This window comes from Scyliorhinus torazame, chromosome 8, assembly GCF_047496885.1.
Source record: "Scyliorhinus torazame isolate Kashiwa2021f chromosome 8, sScyTor2.1, whole genome shotgun sequence".
NCBI classification, from domain to species: Eukaryota; Metazoa; Chordata; class Chondrichthyes; order Carcharhiniformes; family Scyliorhinidae; genus Scyliorhinus; species Scyliorhinus torazame.
The window spans coordinates 273,358,447-273,379,363 of record NC_092714.1 but is presented as its reverse complement, the minus strand read 5'-3'; the positions used below and the strand labels follow the sequence as shown (position 1 = coordinate 273,379,363).

At 50.4% G+C, this 20,917-nt stretch overlaps 1 protein-coding gene across 2 annotated transcripts in view; it reads left to right on the top strand.

The window, feature by feature from the left end:
* The window catches only part of kcnq2b (potassium voltage-gated channel, KQT-like subfamily, member 2b), a 249,502-nt gene that overhangs the window by 220,857 nt on the left and 7,728 nt on the right, over positions 1-20,917 (top strand). The window contains exons 12-14 of one of the 2 annotated variants that reach the window (XM_072515343.1): positions 285-393; positions 1,538-1,669; positions 17,456-17,557. In XM_072515343.1, the coding sequence (XP_072371444.1) occupies positions 285-393; positions 1,538-1,669; positions 17,456-17,557 (343 nt within the window). The remainder of the gene's footprint in view (positions 1-284; positions 394-1,537; positions 1,670-17,455; positions 17,558-20,917) is intronic. The other variant, XM_072515342.1, reaches the window with a different exon arrangement.

Here is a 20,917-nt window from a genome sequence, read left to right as displayed (position 1 = left end):
CAGGTACCCAGAGGGCTGTACTGATTTATTAAGTATGTTCAATCTGAGATTGATAGATGGGAATCGGATGAAGTGATTCAGCTGATGCTTAAGATCAACAGCGAATGGCAGAGCAGGCTCAAAGGGGGGAGGGATAGACTTTCTGATTGAGAGGAGAGTGTTGCTACCTGATGGAACGAATCAGAAACCTCCATGAAGTAGAGGGATTGGCTCCGCAAGGGATCACATTTTGGGTTGAGTTCTGCAGCTGTGCAGGTTTCCCATGTGCTTGTTTTGTGTTTCAGACCATTCCAGTCTGCCGGAAGAGGACATCCCAGACAACAGGAGCTATCAGTGTGAGTTCATCACGGACAACTTAACCCCTGGGCTCAAAGTTTCGATCAGAGCCATATGGTAAGACCTGACTGAATGTTTCATGTCATCTCAAGCCCTTTAAGAGCTGGGCGTTCTGAGCCGTGCGGCCTGTCAGCGATGCCTCTGCTGGAGAGCGTGCGGAGGTTGGTTAAGGATAGGATCAGGCCCAGTGAATTTAGACCCTTATCCATGAGGATACTGACTTTAACGAGGTACTGGTGTTGGGGCACGGGCTGCTCGTGGAGGGTGTGAAGGGGTTGGTTGCTGGTGCTGAAGAGGCTAGCCAAAAGGGAGGTCGAGAGGTGTAATTCTTTAGCTGGTGTGAGGGCCAAAGCTGTTTTGAGGCCTGGTCCTTATTGACATTTCCAGCAAAAGCTATTTGGTCACCAAATGGGCAGCACCCTCTGGTAGAATTCATTAATGTCTGACAGTCTGATTCTGGGGGGTGGGGAGGTGAGGGGAAAGCATTGTCCTGTGAATTGAGAGTGCAGTGGACGCAGAGTCCCCTGGGATAACAGGACTGATTTCTGAGGGCCCTCTGTTGAGCAGTGCCCCACAGTCCCTCTGAATATGTTGCGTTTCCATCGCACCCTGCCCCCACCGTGGAGGCTCTGTGTGGTATCAGAGGCTGGCAGAGGGCGAGACCTGGCACCTTTGGCAGGTAGAAGCTCCACTCAACTGTTTTCTGGCAACTTTCCTGGAATGGTGCCAACCATCCTCTGGTGTAACCGGGGCAAAAGGTGATCTCCTTTTCCAAGCCACCTCCCTGTGTGCACGGGGTGGAATGAGTTACTAATTGTCCCAAGTGTCTTTGAGAGAGTAAGGAGGGAAATTTTGCATCAGTTTTGCCTGAAGTGAGAGCACATGTCTTCCACATCAGTAATGTTGGGGGTGAAATGAGAGAAACCTGGGCTCCCAGTGATAATTGATGTTCAGTGACCCAGCGCTGAATGGTGAGGGGCTAGTGAAGGACAGAATTCTGAAATACAGCATCTAATGTTGAGGCTGGCAGGATGAGGTACAGCCAAATGTGGGCCTGCAGTGTAACCTCACTCAGTAAGGCTAAATGGCTCGAAGGAAAGGGAGGGGGGAAACACATGGTATGTGGACCTACTGTCTTTCTTTTCTGTCCAGTCTTTTTCCCCCTCTGTCAGCACTAACTATCTGGAAACTTTCTTCATAGCATTATGCGATTTCTCGTTTCCAAGCGGAAGTTCAAGGAGAGCTTACGGCCGTACGATGTCATGGATGTGATCGAACAGTACTCTGCGGGTCACTTGGACATGCTGTCCAGAATCAAAAGCCTACAGTCCAGGCAAGGGTCCATTCTTACATTTAACTCCCAGCCGCCACCATCTCCCCTCTGTTCTAATCCCTCTAAGTATCTGTGAAGCACATACATCGAAACATAGAAAATAGAAGCAGCAGGAGGCCATTCGGCCCTTCAAGCCTGCTCCGCCATTCATTATGATCATGGCTGATCATCAAGTTCAATACCCTGATCCCGCCTTCCCCCCATATCCCTCGATCCCTTTAGCCCCAAGAGCTGTATCTAATTTCTTCTTGAAATTACACAATGTTTTAGCCTCAGCTACTTCTGTGGCAGTGAGTTCCACAGATTCCCCGCTCTCTACGTGAAGAAATGTATCTTCATCTCAGTCCTAAAATGTTTATTCCTTATCTTCAACTATAAACACCTAGTTCTGGACTCTCCCACCATCAGGAACATTCTTTCTGAATCGACCCTGTCTAATCCTGTTGGAATGTTATAAATTTATATGAGATCCCCTCTCACTCTTTTAAACTCCAGTGAATATAATCCTAACTGATATAGTCTCTCCTCATATGACAGTCTCACCATCAGCCTGGTAAACCTTCGCGGCACTCCCTCCATGGCAAGAACATCTCAGATAAGGACATCAAAACTGCACACACTACTCCAGGCGTGGCCTCACCGTGCACTATACAATTGCAGTAAAACATTCCGAATCCTATACTCAAATCCTCTCGCTATGAAGGCCAACATCCCGTTTGCTTTCTTTACTGCCTGCTGTACCTGCTCGCTTACTTTCAGCGACTGATGCACGAGGATACCAAGGTCTCGCTGAGTATCCACCTCTCTCAATTTACACCCATTCACATAATAATCTGCCTTCATATTTTTGCTGCTGAAGTGGATAACCTCACATTTATCCACATTATACTGCACCTGCCATACATATACCCACTCACTCAGCCTGTCCAAATCCCGCTGAAGCATCTCTGCATCCTCCTCACAGTTCACCTCACACCCAAGTTTGTACCATCTGCATATTTGGAGATAATACATTTAGTTCCCTCGTCCATTAACAGTTGGGGTCCTAGCATCTCTGCTGTATCGCACTAGTCACTGCCTGCAAGTCGGAAAAAGACCCATTTATTCCAACTCTTTGCTTCCTGTCTGATAACCAGCTTTCTCTCCATCTCCAGACACTACCCGCAATCCCATAGTCTTTACGTTTATATATAAACCTGCTATGTGAGACCTTGCCAAAGGCCTTCTGAAAGTCTAAATAAATCACATCCACCAGATCTCCCTGGTCAACCCTACTAGTTACATCTTCAAAGAATTCCACTAATTTGCCAAGAGTGATTTTCCTTTCGTAAATCCATGCTGACTTTTTGTGATTATACCTCTGCTTTCCAAATGCTGTGCTATGAAATCCTTGATAATGGACTCTAGCAACTTCCCTACTACTGACGTTAGGCTCACTGGTCTATAGTTTCCTGTTTTCTCTCATTCCAGAGTCCAATGAATTTTGGAAAATGACCGCCAATGGATCTACCATTTCTACAGCCACTTCCTTAAGTACTCTGGGATGAAGATCATTCGGTCCTGGAGATTTACCGCCTTCAATCTTTTCATTTTCCCCAAACCATTTCTCTGCTAATACTAATTTCCTTCAGCTCCTCACTAAAACTTGTGTTTCTCAGAACTTCTGGTACATTATTTATGTCTTCCTTTGTGAAGACAGAAGCAAAGTACAAATTAGGGGCGCGATTCTCCGACCCCCCGCCGGGTCGGAGACTCGCCGGGGGCTGGCGTGAATTCCGCCCCCGCCAGTTGCCGAATTCTCCACCACCGGATATTCGGCGGGGGTGGGAATCGCGCCGCGCCGGTTGGCGGGCCCCCCCGCGATTCTGCAGCCCGGATGGGCCGAAGTCCCGCCGCTAAAATGCCTGTCCCGCCGGCGTAGATTAAACCACCTACCTTACCAGCGGGACAAGGTGGCGCGGGCGGGCTCCGGGGTCCTGGGGGGGCGGGAGGGGCCCACCGATCCGCGGGTGGACCTGTGCCATGGGGGCACTGTTTCCCTTCTGCCTCCGCCACGGTCTCCACCATGGCAGAGGCGGAAGAGACTCCCTCCACTGCACATGCGCGGGAATGCCGTCAGCGGCCGCTGACGCTCCCGCGCATGCGCCGCCCGGAAATATCATTTCCGTGCCAGCTGGCGGGGCACCAAAGGCCTTTACGCCAGCTGGCGCGGCGGAAATTCGTCCGGCGCCGGCCTAGCCCCTTAAGGTTGGGGCTCGGCCCCCAAAGATGCAGAGCATTCCGCATATTTGGGGTGGCGCGATGCCCAACTGATTTGCGCTGTTTTGGGCGCCAGTCGGCGGACATCGCGCCGTTTCCAGAGAATTTCGCCCCTGGTTCCTCAGCTATTTCTTTGTTCCCCATTATTAATTCTCCCGTTTCTAAGTGTAAGGGGCCTACATTCGTTTTTGGCAATTGTTGGTTCCTCAACATATTGTCCAGAAAACCATCCTGTATGTACTCCAGAAATTCCTCCTCTATGTATTGTGTCTAATTTGACTCACCCAATTTATATGTCGGTTAAAGTCACCCAAAATCAGATTTTCCTTTATCACATGCATCTCTGATTTTGTGTCTAATGCAATTCCCAACATTACCACTGCAGTTTGGTAGTCTGTCTACCACCCCTACGAATGTTTTTTGCCCCTTGGTGTTTCTTAACTCGACCCAGACCAATTCCACATCATTTGTGTTCATATCTTTCCTCAATCTTATGTCAATACCTTAATTAATCAACAATGCAACTCCACCACCTTTATCCTTACTGTCTGTCTTTCCTAAAAAACTGAATAGCCTCAATGTTTAGTTCCCATTTCCGGTCACCTTGGAGCCATGTCTCTGTAATCTCAACTATATCATATCCCTTTACATCTATCTACGCAAATAATTCATCCATTTTATTTCAAATGTTCTGAGCGTTCAGGTACAAAACCTTAAGGTTAGTCCTTCTAACGTTCCTTGTCCTATCCCTATCCTATTTTTTTACTGTGCCTTATCTGATTCTGGCCCTGGATTTCTCTGCCTGTCACTTTTCCTGTTCTCCTTCCTCTCCTTGGGGGCCGGTTTAGCTCAGTTGGCTACAGCTGGTTTGTGATGCAGAGCGAGGCCAGCAGCGCGGGTTCAGTTCCTGTATTGACTGAGGTTATTGATGAAGGCACCGCCTTCTCTACCTCGCCCCTCGTCTGAGGTGTGGGTGATCCTCAGGTTGAATGACCATCAGTCAGCTCGTCCCATCAAAGGAAAAAACAGCTTATGCTCACCTGGGTCTATGGCAACTCCTTACTATCTTTTTGTCTTGTTCTTGATTCCCTCTGCTCTGAATCCTTACAGATGTTCCCACCCCCTGTCATATTAGTTCAAACCCTCCTGAACCACTCTAGCAAGTACCCCCCCCCCCCACCAATGACATCAGTCCCGGTCCTGCCCAGGTGTAACCCGTCCAGTTTGTACTGGTCCCACCTCCCCAGAACCGGCCCCAATGCCCCAGGAATCTGAAACCCGCTCTCTCTCACCATCTCTTCAGCTACGTATTCATCCTATATATCCTGTTGTTTCTATTCTGACTAACGTGTGGCACTGGTAGTAATCTTGAGATCACTACTTTGAGGTCCTATTTTTCAACTTGCTCCCTAGCTGCCTATATTCTGTTTTTAGGACCTTTTCCCTTTTTTCTAACCGATGTCGTTGGTACCGATGTGTACCATGGCCACTGGCTGTTCACCCTCCCCCTCCAGAATGTCCTGTAACTGCTCAGAGACATCCTTGACCCTCGTACCAGAGAGACAACAGACCATCCTGGAGTCTCTTTTACGGCTCAGAAACGTGTCTCACGATTTAATCCCCGACGACTATTGCATTTCTGCACCAATTCCTCCTGCCCTGTGCAGCAGAACCAACCGTGCTGCTACCAATGTGGCTGTTGCTGTTCTCCCCGAGAGGTCACCAACAGTTAACAGCCAACGGAAACACAAATGGACCAGGTGTTGAAATTATTTTCAAGGTCAAACAAGAGCTAGAAGATAGATGGAAATTGAAAGACTTTGGCTGCGATTTAACAGTCGCGTTGTGCCCGGTGCGTATCCGGCCGAGCCGAATTGCGGGAGAGGCCAAAATCGGGATTCAAGCCAGATGCGATGTGCTTCGCGGTCTCACTGACTCGCTCCCGTTGCCGGTTCCAGATCCCGCCCAGACGTAGCGACACACCAATTAAGAGCAACCTCCATCTCATTAATGAGGTGGAAGACCAATCTAACGGCCTCCCGGGAACTAACTGGCTCCCCGGCGAGAGGCCGCGCGGGCACCGTTTAGCACTCCGATTGAAAAACAGGAAACTAGCGCAATGGATGCTGAGAAGATCGGAGGAGGTGAGGAGTTATTTCCAATACTCGCCATGCAGCCCATGGACCCAGGAGCTGTGGCCCAGTGCTCGGGGTAGGTTGGGGCGGGTGGGGAACCCCTCGGGGGGGGGGGGGGGGCAGGCCTGGGCAAAGGGGTTGGGTGCCATAGGCCGGGGGCCACCCCTGGGCTTGGAGCGTAAGGGACTCGGCGTCTGTGGGGCCTACAGGCCTTCCTCCAATATTGTGTGTCTGCATAACTGGGGCAACTACAGATGCCGCCTTCCTGTCCTACCAAACACTTCCAGGTCCGAGCCCTGCTCTTGGTTCTGTGCTGAAGATCACTGTAACTCCCTTTGGTTGTGAGCAGCCTCCAGCTTCACAGCTGAAGACTATTGCTAATAAGGAATTGGCCTTGTTAGTTATGTGAGCCCTTCACAGCTGCAGGTTGTGTTTGTTGCTTGCTCCTGCTGGTGGCTGCAGATGCCTGGAGGCTGCTGTTGCTGTTTCCTTCCTTTTCTGTAGCTGGAATGAAGGACAATTTCTTCCAAGAAACCTGGGTTCTGGAACATCGGGCTCAGGTGATGTGTGCGTCCAGAAGGCAATCCAGTTTGAAGCAAGAAGACGTTGCGGGATCTGGTGCGCGACATTGATCCAAATGGGCTACCTGATGACGGCGTTGAAGAAATGCTTTTGCAGATTGCTGATGCTTTTGTTGCTGGTGTTGTGAGTGCCGCGTGTAACTGGCCCGTCACCGCGGGTTAAACACGCTGGAAGTGAAGGATGATCAGCTGAACCTTGAGCGCCTGTGGAATATGTGGATGTCGGGATTTGGTTGCGGTGAGATTGGGCCGTGTGGGAGGGGCCTGCACAGCTGCGGCTCCTGGATGGAGAATGGCTCTGATACGTGGAACAAGTCACACACTGATGGGCAGATCGTTTCTACGACAAAGTTCTGGATATGATAACACATTCTCAGGCTTTTCCTCTGTTTCTGTTGAGGAACCTGTGAGGGGCGATACCCTGTGTTTATTTATTTTATGACAATGAGCTGATATGACCTTGTATTGGTAGCAATCTGGAAAGGTGACGTTTCTTTGTTGTTTTAATGGTTAGGGTGATATGTGGAATGTTACGTAGTTGATTTTCAAATCTTTTTTCGTGTTGGCACCATGCCAGCCGGCGCAGAAGGGTGCATGCGCAGGAGAGCCAGCATGTGCTGCCGTCATCCCAGCGCATGCACAGGGGGGGTTCTTCTCTGCGCTGGCCATGGCGGAAGTTGACAGCAGCTGGCGCGGAGGGAAAGAGTGCCCCCACGGCACAGGCCCGCCCGCAGATCGCTGGGCCCCGATCGCGGGCCAGGCCATCGTGGCCCCCCCCCCCCCCCCCCCGGCTGGGGGCTGGATCACCCCTCCCCCCCCCCCCCCCCCGAGGACCCCGCTAGGTGGCCGACAGCCAGGTCCCGCTGGGATGGACCATGCCCATTTCACGCCGGCGGGACTGGCCAAAAGCGGGCGGCCGCTCGGCCCATCGGGGCCCGGAGAATTTCCGGGGGGGCCCCCGACCGGCGCGGCGTGATCCCCGCCCCGCCCGAAAACCGGCACCGGAGAATTCGGCAGCCGCCGTCGGAGCGGCGGGGCGGGATTCACACCGCCCCCCCCGGTGATTCTCCGACCCGGTGGAAAGGGGGGGGGGGGGTCGGAGAATCCCGCCCTAGATCTTTGATCAAATTTGTGTTCATTTGGAACAAAGGAACAAATGGAGGCCATTCAGCCCCTTGAACGTGTTCCACCATTTAATGAAATAATGGCTGCTTTGTGAGCTACCTCACCTCTATCCATGTCCCTTATGGATTTTGATTAACCAACTTCTTTCAATTTTTGATTTACAATAAAACGTCAAATTGCTGTTCGTGGAAAAGAGTTCCAAACTTTTTTTAAATTTAAAGAGCCCAATAATTGTTTTTCCAATTAAGGGGCAATTTAGTGTGACCAAACCACCTCCCCTGCACATCTTTGGGTTGTGGGGGTGAGACCCATGCAAACACGGGGAGAATGTGCAAACTCCACACGGACAGCGACCCAGGGTCGGGATTGAACCCGGGTCCTCGGCGCCATGAGGCAGCAGTGCTAACCACTGTGCCACCGTGCCGCTCTTTCCCAACCTCTTTTCATCTCCCCCCCCCCCCCCATCAACTTATCATTCTCATCCATTTTGCCCCTTATATCTACTTAATTTCCTTTCAATTATATCTATGTATTCACCTCAACCACTCATTGTGTTAATGAGTTCCAGTTTCTCACCACACTTGAAGACAAGACATTATTCCTTAATTTCCTATAGGATTTACTGGGGCCTGTCCCATATTCAGGCTTCCAGTTTCTATCTCTCCACCCGCACAAATAGAATACTCTCCTTTAGGTCCACCCTTTCCTAATTTTAATGACCTCAATCTTGCCACCCCCTCAGTCTTTATTCGAGACGAAAGTGTCTCAGCCTGTTCAATAGAACCTCTCATTTCTGGTATCATTCTCGTAAATCTTTTCTGCACCTGCTCCAGCTCCTCGTTATCGTTTTTGACTTGGGGAGAATTCACAGAGGTTTCACTCAGTGGAGCTTCGAAGAATGAGAGGTGACCTTGTTAAACTATTTCAGATTCCGAGGGAACCGCGACAGCGTCGATGCTGAAAAAGAGTTTCTCCTCACGGAGAGAAGGAATTTCTTCTCTCGGAGGGGGGGGGGGGGTCATTAATCTTTGAATTTCTCTGGAACCCCAGAGAGCAATTGAGGTGCATCAATGGATATAATCAAGATGGAGTTAGTCAGATTTTTGATCTACAAGGGAGATGGGGATGGGCAAGTCGAGTTAAGGTCACAATCAGATCAGTTGTGATAGTTTTGAACGGCAGAGCAGGCAGGAGCAGCTGAATCAGATGGTCCTGCTCCTATTTTTTAGGATATGTTCCAATGTCACATGTGGAGAAGTACTGGACACTAAAGTTCAAGTGTGTTCTAACCAAAGCATAATTTACTTTTATTCTATTGCTCCTTACAATTAAAATGGGATGAAAATAGGGGCCTGTTCTCTGGTTGAGTTTCCCTCAGTTAACTCTAACCCTCAGTTAGAGTTTGGATTAATTTATTGTAAAATGCAACCTTGGGATGCGAGCACTGTTGCCATTTATTTTCCCCATTTTCCCCTGTTGGCCTGGCAGTTTGTTACAACTGTATGTCTCACGAAGCTAATTCAGAGAGCAATGAAGAATTACCCACATTGCTGTGGGCTGGACTCACACATCGGGCCAGGCTGGGTAAGGTGGGTAACCTGGGTAAGGTAATAAAGATTATTATTGTGGGCAGATTCCCTTCCATAAAGGACATTAACCAACCAATTGGGTTTTTACAAAGAAAAGTAATGAGATGGAATTTTCTGCTGTTTTGGCGAAGTGTCAGTTTGGGCGGGAAAAGTGATCTGCCCTGCTGGCATTTCCTAACATTCTTTTTGACAGTTAGTTAGTTGTGATGCAGTTTGAGTCATTAAATGGTTTCAAGAAGGAGGTTGATATATTTCTGATAAAAGATGGGTTAAAGGGATATGGGGAACAGGTGGGAGGTGGATTTGAGACCCGGAAAAGATCAGCTATGATCTGATTGAATGGCGGATCAGGCTCGAAGGGCTGGATTGCTGACTTCTGCTCCTAATTCCTGTGTTGGTCAAAAGAATCCCTGGAAGCGGGCCCCACAACATTGAGCTGGTGGAGCAGGCTCTGAATGAGTCTGCCAACAACTTTGACTCTCAAAAGAGCATGTTTGAAGAAAAATAGGATAAACAAAGACCCCATGGAAACAGAAATACCCCTCCCTCCATTCCCACAGAACCACACCCCCCTCCCATTTGGCACATCCCCCATGGAACCACTGAGCCCCCTCCCCTCAGCACTGCACCCTGCCGACGTGATTGGACAGTCCGACGTGGGGGGCAATCAGATGTAATCATTCAGTCTGCATTGGAAATGGAAATGGAAACCTTTAAAGTCAGGAACCCCGTTTATGTCATTGACGGGGGGTGGGGGGGGGGGCGGGGGGGGGCGGACGGAATCTCGCCAATATAAAACCGTTTTGGGTCCTTGCTTGTTCGCCACCTCCTCTGTGATTTCCGCCACCCCGAAAACAGGGGCGGACAATTCCTCCCATACTGAGACCAGCTTTTATACTTTAAACCCTTCAGTTGCCATGGCAGGATTTGAGCTTCCAGGTTCTCTGTTCATTGAGATCTCAGGACTCCTAGTCAGTAACATCATTATGACATTATCATTTCCCATTACTCCTATAGCCCCTTCCCTTGGCTTCAGTTGTGAAAAGGAGTAATTGAGTAATATACAGGAGTAATATAGAGGATTCAATTTTTCTGCTTTATTTTTTATTTGGTGCTTACCAAGGTGGGGGAATGTCAGTGTTGCGATTGAAATTCATCCAATATCAGCTATTTAGTGTCCACATAAACCTCCCTTCTCCCTCCATTACAATTTCCCCCAGTGCAGGGCAGTCAAATCGAGTTGGGCGGAAAAGATCCCAACCTCCTCACCACCACCCCATCATCACATATCCAACACTCACTGTCATGCACGGTGAGCAGATACTTCGAGAAGGTGTCAGAGGGAGCTCAGTAGCTCCATCCCAACCAGAGATGGCACCTTCAGGAGAGGAGGAGGGCTTAACATTGATAACACAGAGATAACAATATTGACAAGGTCCCACAAGAGAGACTATTAACAGAAATCAGAGAGCACGGAATTGGAGGAGTTAGCTTGGATAGAGAGTTGATGATGTGGTCAGAGACAAAGGGCAGTAATATGGGTTTGCACTCATCCAATTGGTAGGATGTGACCAGTGGTGTCCTCCAGGGATCTGTGCTCAGCCCACAGCTTCGTACTTTATTTCTAAATGAGTTGCATAAACCAATTTAGATCCATGTCGCCAAGTTTGCTGATAGCACTAAGTGAGGTGGTACTATGAATGTATACAGTTGGGAGCAGCAGGTCACAAAGGGATATTGATAGATTAAGTGGGTGGACATGACTCTAGCAGATAGAGGTCAACGTGGGAAGAGCAAAGATTTGGGGGATACACATGCTGATGCTGCCTACTCCTACAGCTCCTGACGTTATTTTCCTTGACATAAGCAGAGAGCTGAATGGAAAGCTAACCTCTTATCGGTATGCTGACAGAATGCATCACTGGGGATGTCATGACTAGGAAAGGATTAGCAGCAGGTTGAAGTGCGATGCACGATGAATAACTACTAAAACGAGGTTGTAGTACAACTGAAGGCTTTAATAAGCTAGAAGTATTCCCCAGCAACTCAGGTACAGAATGAGGGCTGCTGGGACGGCACAAGTTCTTATACCCGCCTATCGGGGCGGAGCTACCATACTCTACAGCTAATGGTAAAACCCCTAGGTTTAACCAATGGTACTTCAGCCTCTCAGGTACCGTAATACCTGATAATACCACATTCAGTGGGCAGCACGGTAGCATAGTGGTTAGCACAATTGCTTCACAGCACCAGGGTCCCAGGTTCGATTCGCGGCTTGGGTCACTGTCTGTGCGGAGTCTGCACGTTCTCCCCGTGTGTGCGTGGGTTTCCTCCGGGTGCTCCGGTTTCCTCCCACAGTCCAAAGATGTGCGGGTTAGGTGGATTGGCCATGCTAAATTGCCCTTAGTGTCCAAAATTGCCCTTAGTGTTGGGCGGGGTTACTGGGTTATGGGGTTACGGGGATAGGGTGGAGGTGTGGGCTTCGGTAGGGTGCTCTTTCCAAGAGCCGGTGCAGACTCGATGGGCCGAATGGCCTCCTTCTGCACTGTAACTTCTATGATTCTATGATTCACCCCCTGTTTAAAAAAAGAGTCCGGGGGGGGTGCTGGTCTGCAACTACAAAATGTAACAACACGGTATAATCAGTTATGGAGGGACCGTGATACCTCCTTACAGTGTTTAGTGATTATTTACAAATATGGCAGACATGTACACTCAGTATTTAATATTTACAGATCAGTTAAAATGTTGCAATCAGTCGGTCGGGTGCCCTGGTCGTCCTCTGTGATCGTCTGAGCCTCGGTGGTGACTCCAGTGGGGGCTCGGGCATCTGCAACTCCAGGAGCGTGGCTTCGGCCTCCATGGCAGCTTCGTCACCCCTAGACGGCGCTGGTGGCAAAAACGGCTGACCCGGGAAGGGGGCGCCTGCGGGGGGGCGTCAGTGGGTGGGGGGGCCTAGGCAGGGGCGGCGGGAGGACTGATCCTCCTGTAAGGTGCTGCAGTGGAGGAGGGGGGGGGGGGGTGGGACTGGTGGCTGGGATGTACGTGGGGTTCCGGCGGGCGCCAGGTCCCGTAGGGAGACCGTATCTTGTCGGCCGTCAGGGAACGCCACGTAGGCGTATTGGGGGTTAGCGTGTAGCAGGTGGACTCTCTCGACCAACGGGTCTGACTTGTGCGCCCGCACGTGCTTTCGGAGCAGGATGGATCCAGGTGTTGCCAGCCACGTTGGGAGCGAGGTCCCGGAGGGGGACTTCCTGGGAAAGGCAAGGAGACGTTCATGAGGTGTCTGATTGGTGGTCGTACAGAGCAGTGACCGGATGGAGTGGAGGGCTTCCTGGAGGACTTCTTGCCAGCGGGAGACTGGGAGGGCCCTGGACCGTAGGGCCAGTAGGACGGTCTTCCAGACCGTTCCATTCTCCCTCTCTACCTGTCCGTTTCCCCGGGGGTTGTAACTGGTCGTCCTGCTTGAGGCGATGCCCTTGCTGAGCAGGAATTGACGCAGTTCGTCGCTCATAAAGGAGGACCCCCTATCACTGTGCATGTAAGCGGGGAAACCGAACAGTGCAAAGATACTATGGAGGGCCTTGATGACGGTGGTTGCGGTCATGTCGGGGCAGGGATGGGAAATGGGAGTACGCGTCAATCACGTTTAGGAAATACGTGTTGCGGTCGGTGGAGGGGAGGGGGCCTTTGAAGTCCATGCTGAGGTGTTCAAAGGGACGGGAAGCCTTAATCAGGTGCGCCCTCTCTGGTCGATAGAAGTGCAGTTTGCACTCCACGCAGATTTGGCAGGCCCTGGTGGCTGTCCTGACCTCCTCGATGGAGTAGGGCAGGTTGCGGGTCTTGACAAAATGGAAGAAACGAGTGACCCCCGGGTGGCAGAGGTCCTCGTGGAGGGCTCGGTGACGGTCCACTTGTGCGGTGGCACATGTGCCGCGGGACAGGGCGTCAGGAGGCTCGTTTAGCTTCCCGGGACGGTACAAGATCTTGTAGTTGTAGGTGGAGAGTTCGATCCTCCACCTCAAGATCTTGTCGTTCTTTATCTTGCCCCGCTGTGCATTATCGAACATGAATGCCACCGACCGTTGGTCAGTGAGGAGAGTGAATCTCCTGCCGGCCAGGTAATGCCTCCAATGTCGCACAGCTTCTATTATGGCCTGGGCCTCCTTTTCGACTGAGGAGTGGCGGATTTCGGAAGCATGGAGGGTACGGGAGAAGAAGGCCACGAGTCTGCCCGCTTGGTTGAGGGTGGCCGCCAGAGCTATGTCGGACGCATTGCTCTCGACCTGGAAGGGGAGGGACTCGTCGATGGCATGCATTGTGGCCTTTGCAATGTCTGCTTTGATGCGGCTGAAGGCCTGGCGGGCCTCTATCGACAGGGGAAAGTTGTGGATTGGATCGGGGACGGGCTTTGTCTGCATAGTTGGGGACCCACTGGGCGTAGTAAGAGAAAAACCCTAGGCAGCGCTTCAGGGCCTTGGGGCAGTGAGGGAGGGGGAACTCCATAAGGGGCTGCATGCGTTCAGGGTCGGGGCCTATAACTCCATTTCGCACTACGTAGCCGTTGATGGCTAGGCGGTCGGTGCTAAACACGCATTTATCCTTATTGTATGTTAGGTTAAGGATTTTAGCGGTCTGGAGAAATTTTTGGAGGTTGGTGTCGTGGTCCTGCTGGTCGTGGCCGCAGATGGTGACATTATCGAGATACGGGAACGTTGCCCGTAAACCGTACCGGTCAACCATTCGGTCCATCTCGCGCTGGAAGACCGAGACCCCGTTGGTGACACCGAAGGGAACCCTTAAGAAGTGATAGAGCCGCCCGTCTGCCTCGAAGGCAGTGTATTTGCGGTCACTAGTGCAGATGGGGAGCTGGTGGTAGGTGGACTTGAGATCCACCGTGGAGAAGACCTTATAATGTGCGATGGGAGACGCCATCTGTTTACCAGGTCGGATATGCGGGGGAGAGGGTACGCGTCCAGCTGTGTAAACCTGTTGATGGCCTGACTGTAGTCGATGACCATCCTATGCTTCTCCCCGGACTTTACCACCACTACTTGAGCTCTCCAGGGGCTGTTACTGGCTTCAATGACCCCTTCCCTCAGTCGCCTTTGGACCTCTGACCTAATAAAGATCCGGTCCTGGGCGCTGTACCGTCTGCTCCTGGTGGCGATGGGTTTGCAATCCGGGGTGCGGTTCGCAAACAGGGAAGGCGGGTCGACCTTCAGGGTCGCGAGGCCGCAGACAGTGAGGGGGGGTCATAGGGCCGCCGAATTGGAAGGTCAGACTTCGCAGGTTACACTGAAAGTCTAAACCCAGGAGTGTAGCCGCGTAGAGGTGCGGAAGGACAAAGAGGCGGACATTTTTTAATTCTCTTCCCTGGACAGAGCCCCTTTATCTCCACTGAGTGGGAACCGGAGGCCAGTGAGATTCTTTGATTAACAGGGTGGATAAGGAGGGAACAGCGCCTTACCGTGTCGGGGTGTATAAAGCTCTCCGTGCTCCCAGAGTCGATCAGGCAGGACGTCTCGTGGCCGTTGATGAAGACAGTCGACGTTGTTGTTGAGAGTGTTCGAGGTCGAGTTTGGTCCAGAGTCACTGAGGCCAGGCGCAGTAGTTGTGGATTTTGTTCAGGCAGTGTGTGGTCAGCCGAGCTGGGGTCCTGGGGCCTCATCCAAGATGGCGTCTCCCATTGGTCGCACATGGTGGCCGGGGGTGCACAAAATGGCGGCGCCCATCCTTCCAGCGTGGTGTCCGAGGGACAAGATGGCGGCGCCCGGGGTCTGCACGTGGCCCTTAGATATGGGGGTGGCGGCCGGGGCCCCTAGAGAAGTTCGCTGTGGTGGTCCGGAGTCGCCGCTGGAGACCGCGGCCACCGCTCGTGCCTGGCAGACCCCCACTAAATGGCCCTTCTTGCCGCATCCCTTGCAGATGGATGTCCGGGCCGGGCAGCGCTGGTGGGGGTGCCTTGCCTGCCCATAAAAGAAACAGCGGGACCCATCGGGGTTGGCAGGCCGCCTTACTGCGCAGGCCTGCGGGGAAACGGGGAAGGTCTCTGGGTCGGCCGCTGTGGGATTCCCCGCTGCCCAGGGGGCCGGCGCGTGGTCGGGCACGTAGGCCCGTGCGTTCCTGGAGGCCACGTCCATGGACCCTGCAAGGGCCTGTGCCTCCCTAGGTCCCAGGGTGCCTTTTTCTAAAAGACGCTGGCGGATTAGTGAAGAACTCATACCTGCTACAAAGGCATCCCGGACTAGGAGTTCCGTGTGGTCGCTCGCCAAAACTTGCGGTCAGCCACAGCTTCTGCCCAGCACCAGTAGCGCGCGGTAGAATTCCTCCAACGATTCCCCGGGGGTTTGTCGTCTTGTTGCAAGCAGGTGACGAGCATAGACCTGGTTTACTGGGCGAATATAGTGTCCTTTTAAAAGTTCGATAGCTGCATCAAATTCTTCCGCCTCCTCGATGAGGGTGTAGATCTCTGGGCTTATCCTTGAATGCAGGACGTGTAATTTCTGCTCCCCCGAGAGTGTGCCTTCAGCTGTATCCAGGTAGCCTTTAAAACACGCCAGCCAGTGCTTAAAGATCGCCGCTGAGTTCGCCGCGTGGGGACTGAGTTGCAGACACTCCGGCTTGATTCCGGGGTCCATTCTTTCCACTTAAATCTAGCTTATTAAATTGATGCACGATCAGTAACTACTAAAACGAGGTTGTAGTACAACTGAAGGCTTTAATAAGCTAGAAGTATTCCCCAGCAACTCAGGTACAGAATGAGGGCTGCTGGGCCAGCACAAGTTCTTATACCCGCCTATCGGGGCGGAGCTACCATACTCTACAGCCAATGGTAAAACCCCTAGGTTTAACCAATGGTACTTCAGCCTCTCAGGTACTGTAATACCTGATAATACCACAAAGTGGTCACTGCAGACACTCACCTTGCAATGTTTCAAGGGGCATCTTAAAACTGACTTTCACTCGCACCATCTGAAGAGTTAGCTGAGGGGGTGTCACAATAGAGAAGGACAATGTTCGACCTCAGAACTCCCAATAACACATCAACCAAAGTCCTTTCATGATCTTTGCTCAAGTGTGATCATTATAACAGAACATTTCATCATTCCGCAACGTTTGAAAATAAATGTTTTGACCGTTTGTCAAAAGATTTGAAGGAATTTTTCACATTTGAACTCTTGCAAAAATTCGACAGAGCGAGTTGCATATTTGTGGAGTTCCCTGCGAGAGCGGTGAAGCTTTCAGCTGCTGCCTATCGCTCGGGCTGGAAGTTCCCAGGGTCTGAAACTTACTGATTTATCAGAGGACATTTTACTCTAACCTACGAAATGCAGGGGGATCTCATGTCACAGTTGCTGAGTTGTGGCAAGATGATCAGCCCCAGGGTCTTCCCAATTTCCTGTTACAGGGGCTGGTTTAGCACAGGGCTAAGCGCTGGCTTTGAAAGCAGACAAAGGCAGGCCAGCAGCACGGTTCAATTCCCGTACCGGCCTCCCCGAACAGGCGCCGGAATGTGGCGACTAGGGGCTTTTCAGAGTAACTTCATTTGAAGCCTACTTGTGACAATAAGCAATTTTCATTTCATTTTCATTTCACCTTGGCCGTGGCCTGCAGCCCTGAGCTAAAAAGGCCACTGCATCTGTACCTTTTCAGTGACATTTATTCTTTGCAAACATTAACACTTCACAGATTTGGTATCGGCAGGTGAATGGTTTTAAACCGGGTCCGGGTACATAACCAAACGGTGTCTGGTTACATGCAGAGCAGAGTCACCAGAGAGATGTATCATCTCACCAGGCCAGAACAAAATGAGGCTCCCTTGCATGGTGGCGTTGGCAACAGTTTGGGGGCCACCTTGTTGACATTTTTGATTCAGGTTGCTGATAAATCTTCCAGAAAGTTTCTGGTGAGATCACAGAAATGGAGCCTCCTGATTGTCAAATTGATTCTTTCAACACAACCATTGCCAGTAACCTTTTGGACACAGCCCATCTCATTTGATTGATATTCTTACTGTCGTGATGAAATTTCCTCTTGTCTCCTCATGTTACTTCATTATATATTTTGCTGGTATCTCTTATTTCACTCTGCCAGGATAGATATGATTGTGGGCCCCCCACTCCCTTCAACTCCCCGGCACAAGAAGTTAAAAGGAATCCTCACCACTTCCAAAGATTCAATCCAATACTCTCCTAGGTTAGGACTCATCGACAGAATGCTTACTTTATTTCACTCAAGAGTTATTATTTAAACAGCCAACCCCCTTCTTCAGGTACAAACGAATAAAAAAAGAACCAAAAAAAAGACAAATCTATTTTGCATTTCTTCAAAAAAATTCTTTGAAGTTCAGTTTGAAACTCCCTCCACACTGCCTTGGCGCTTTGAACCAAATATCTCAGGTGAGAGGTTAAGTGACCAGTTAGATGATCAACGAAGGGGTTTAGCTGAACATGTTTGTACTGCACTGTGGCTGACTGTAAAAGCTTCTTTCATTTCCTTTCACTCATTGGAATGTCTGTGATTCTGATGACAGGCGATGAGCAGGAGCCAAAATCTTTTGCGCTTTGGGTTTGAAGATGCTGCTCGCTATTTGCATGAATGCATGAAACAAAAATGAAGCTTGAATGAACTCTGATGCACGGGCACTGTGAGGTGTGAAAGGCCCTCTTCCTCGCCCAAAGAAATCCAAATGATGTTGGCGTGCTGCCGCTTGGGTTGGGCAAATGGCGGACAATCAAATTTGGCATTGATCAAAGACCCAACATCGGCTTTGGACAAAGAAAACAACAAACCCATCCCTGGTGAGAGAGAAGCAATGATTGGACTGTCTACCCAATCATTGGGTCTCCATTAACCGCACGGGCCTGTACATGGAGAGCACTACTTTGGAATTAGTTTGCAATCAGTCAGATGCGGTGATTCGATGGGCAGCTTTGTTTCTGCTGAGGGTTAAAATTCTCATCCTTGTTTTCAAATCCCTCCATGGCCTCATCCTCTCCCTAGCTCTGTAACCCCCCTCCGCACTCACCCTCCAGCCCTCTGAGATCCCTGCACACCCTCAACTTCCTTTGCTCCACCATTGGTCACCATGTCTTCAAATGCCTCAGCCCAAAGTTCTGGAATACGCTCTTCAAACTTTTCCACTACTCTCCATCCTCCTTTAAGACGTTGGGGCTGGTTTAGCACAGGGCTAAATTGCTGGCTTACCAAGCAGGCCAGCAGCATGGTTCAATTCCCGTACCAGCCTCCCCGAACAGGCGCCGGAGTGTGGCGACTAGGGGCTTTTCACAGTAACTTCATTGAAGCCTACTTGTGACAATAAGCGATTTTCATTTCATTTCACTTTCATTTAAAGCCAAGATTTTTGTCGCAAGTACTAATATCACTATCAGTGTCTACCTTTGCCAGACAACACTCCCAGTAAGAACTTTGACTATATTAAAGATGCTATATAAATGCAAGGTTTTGTTTTAATTAATTTCCAGAACTGGTGACTGATACGAGTTAGTTTTTCACCAATAAAACATGTCGAAGCACTTTATAGGACTGCTATCAGTCAAAACATGACACCAAGAAACAAAAAGATATTTGGAAGAACACCACAAGCTTGGGTAAAGGGTTAGGTTTTAAGGGGCCATTTGCAGAAGGGGAGAGTCAGGGAGATTTAAGAGGGAAATTCCAGAGTTTAGGATCGAGGGAACTAAAGGTACAACTGCCACCAGTGGCCAAAGGAACACAAAGATATTCACAAGACTGGCATTGGAGGAGTGTAGAGATCTTGGAGAGCTGTAGGATTACAGAGAGAGGGAATAGTGAGGCCAAGGAGAGATGCTTTTCTTCTCTCCAACCAGACCAACTGTGGCAACCCATTTGCTGATACAGCTAAGATCACTCTCCAATAGTCTGACAAAGGAACTTCCTAGTCTTACTGATAGCGTAGCACACAGTAATGGCTTCTTAGTCCTCACTGAGTCCAGTGCCCAGTTTTTGAATGACCAATCGTCTTGATTCTCAGCCTTTCTCTCAGCTAGCTCGTCCATTGTTGAAGAAAGCAGACTTGTGAGATTTACCCAACATTCCAAAGAGCAGCTGCCTTTTCCAGAAATGTTTGTACAGCCGTTGAGAGAAACATTCTAAGCAGGGGAACGGATTCCAACCTCACCAACCCTGAGCCAGAATCTTCCTCGCCAACACATTGGTTCCGACTCCAGGCCCACAGCAAAGTGGTTGACCCCTAACTGCCCTCTGAAATGACCTGGCAAACCATTCAGTTGTACCCAACACCACTTTACCATGGGCAGTGAAACTATGGTTTCACACACTGTGGGAAAAACCCCCAACTAAACCTGAACCCAGTTCCTGATCAACTCAACTCCCTCTGGACCGCAAAGGCCAGCTGGGCCACAACATGGAAAATATGAAAATGCTTATTGTCACACGTAGGCTTCAAATGAAGTTACTGTGAAAAGCCCCTAGTCGCCACATTCCGGCGCCTGTTCGGGGAGGCTGGTACTGGAATCGAACCGTGCTGCTGGCCTGCCTTGGTCTGCTTTCAAAGCCAGCGATATGGGCTGGGTCCTATTTCTGAGGTTGGTACTGAGGCACATCAAAGAGCATAGAATCATAGGATTTATAGTGCAAGGCAGCACGGTGGCGCAGTGGGTTAGCCCTGCTGCCTCACGGCGCCGAGGTCCCAGGTTCGATCCGGCTCTGGGTCACTGTCCGTGTGGAGTTTGCACATTCTCCCCGTGTCTGCGTGGGTTTCGCCCCCACAACCCAAAAAGATGCGCAGGCTAGGTGGATTGGCCACACTAAATTGCCCCTTAATTGGAAAAAATTAATTGGGTACTCTAAATTTATAAAACAAAAATAATTTACAGTGCAGAAGGAGGCCATTCGGCCCATCGAGTCTGCACCGGCGCTTGGAAAGGCCACCCTACTTAAGCCCACACCTCCACCCTATCCCCGTAACCCAGTAACCCCACTAAAAGAGGAGAGGAATCTGGAAGCTGTCCTGGCGTTGCTAGCTGCTGACACTGAGCCCCCTCACTGGAATGTTTGGCCTTGAAAAGGCATTGACAGTCTAGACATTGCAACATTTGACTGATGTTCCAGCTGCTCCCCATTTGCTCTTCCAAAGCCGGGATAGTGACTGTTGTGTACACAGATTAACATTACCAAAAACAATCATTTTTGATTGGGTGTGTAATGATTAATTCTGGACTTAATACCTTGGCTCGATACAGATGATTCAAAGTATGGCTGCTGGATTCCAGTAGCTGCCTCCAGACATGGAAAGCAATAATTTTGCTCTCTCAGAGATCATCCCTTGCTCGTTTATGGATATCCATTTTGAATCCGTCACGCGGATGTATAGATGCCGAGATAGACCTGACACCAATTGGGTCATTGAGTGCCAATCTGTGCTCAGCTTCAGGACAGCACCTTCCTTTGCCAGACACAACTGCCCCTGTCATGAGCTGCATATTAATATCTGCGGTCCCAGTTTCTCACTGCTTTGTAACTGCGAGCTTCTTTCTTTCCTGTCTCTTGATG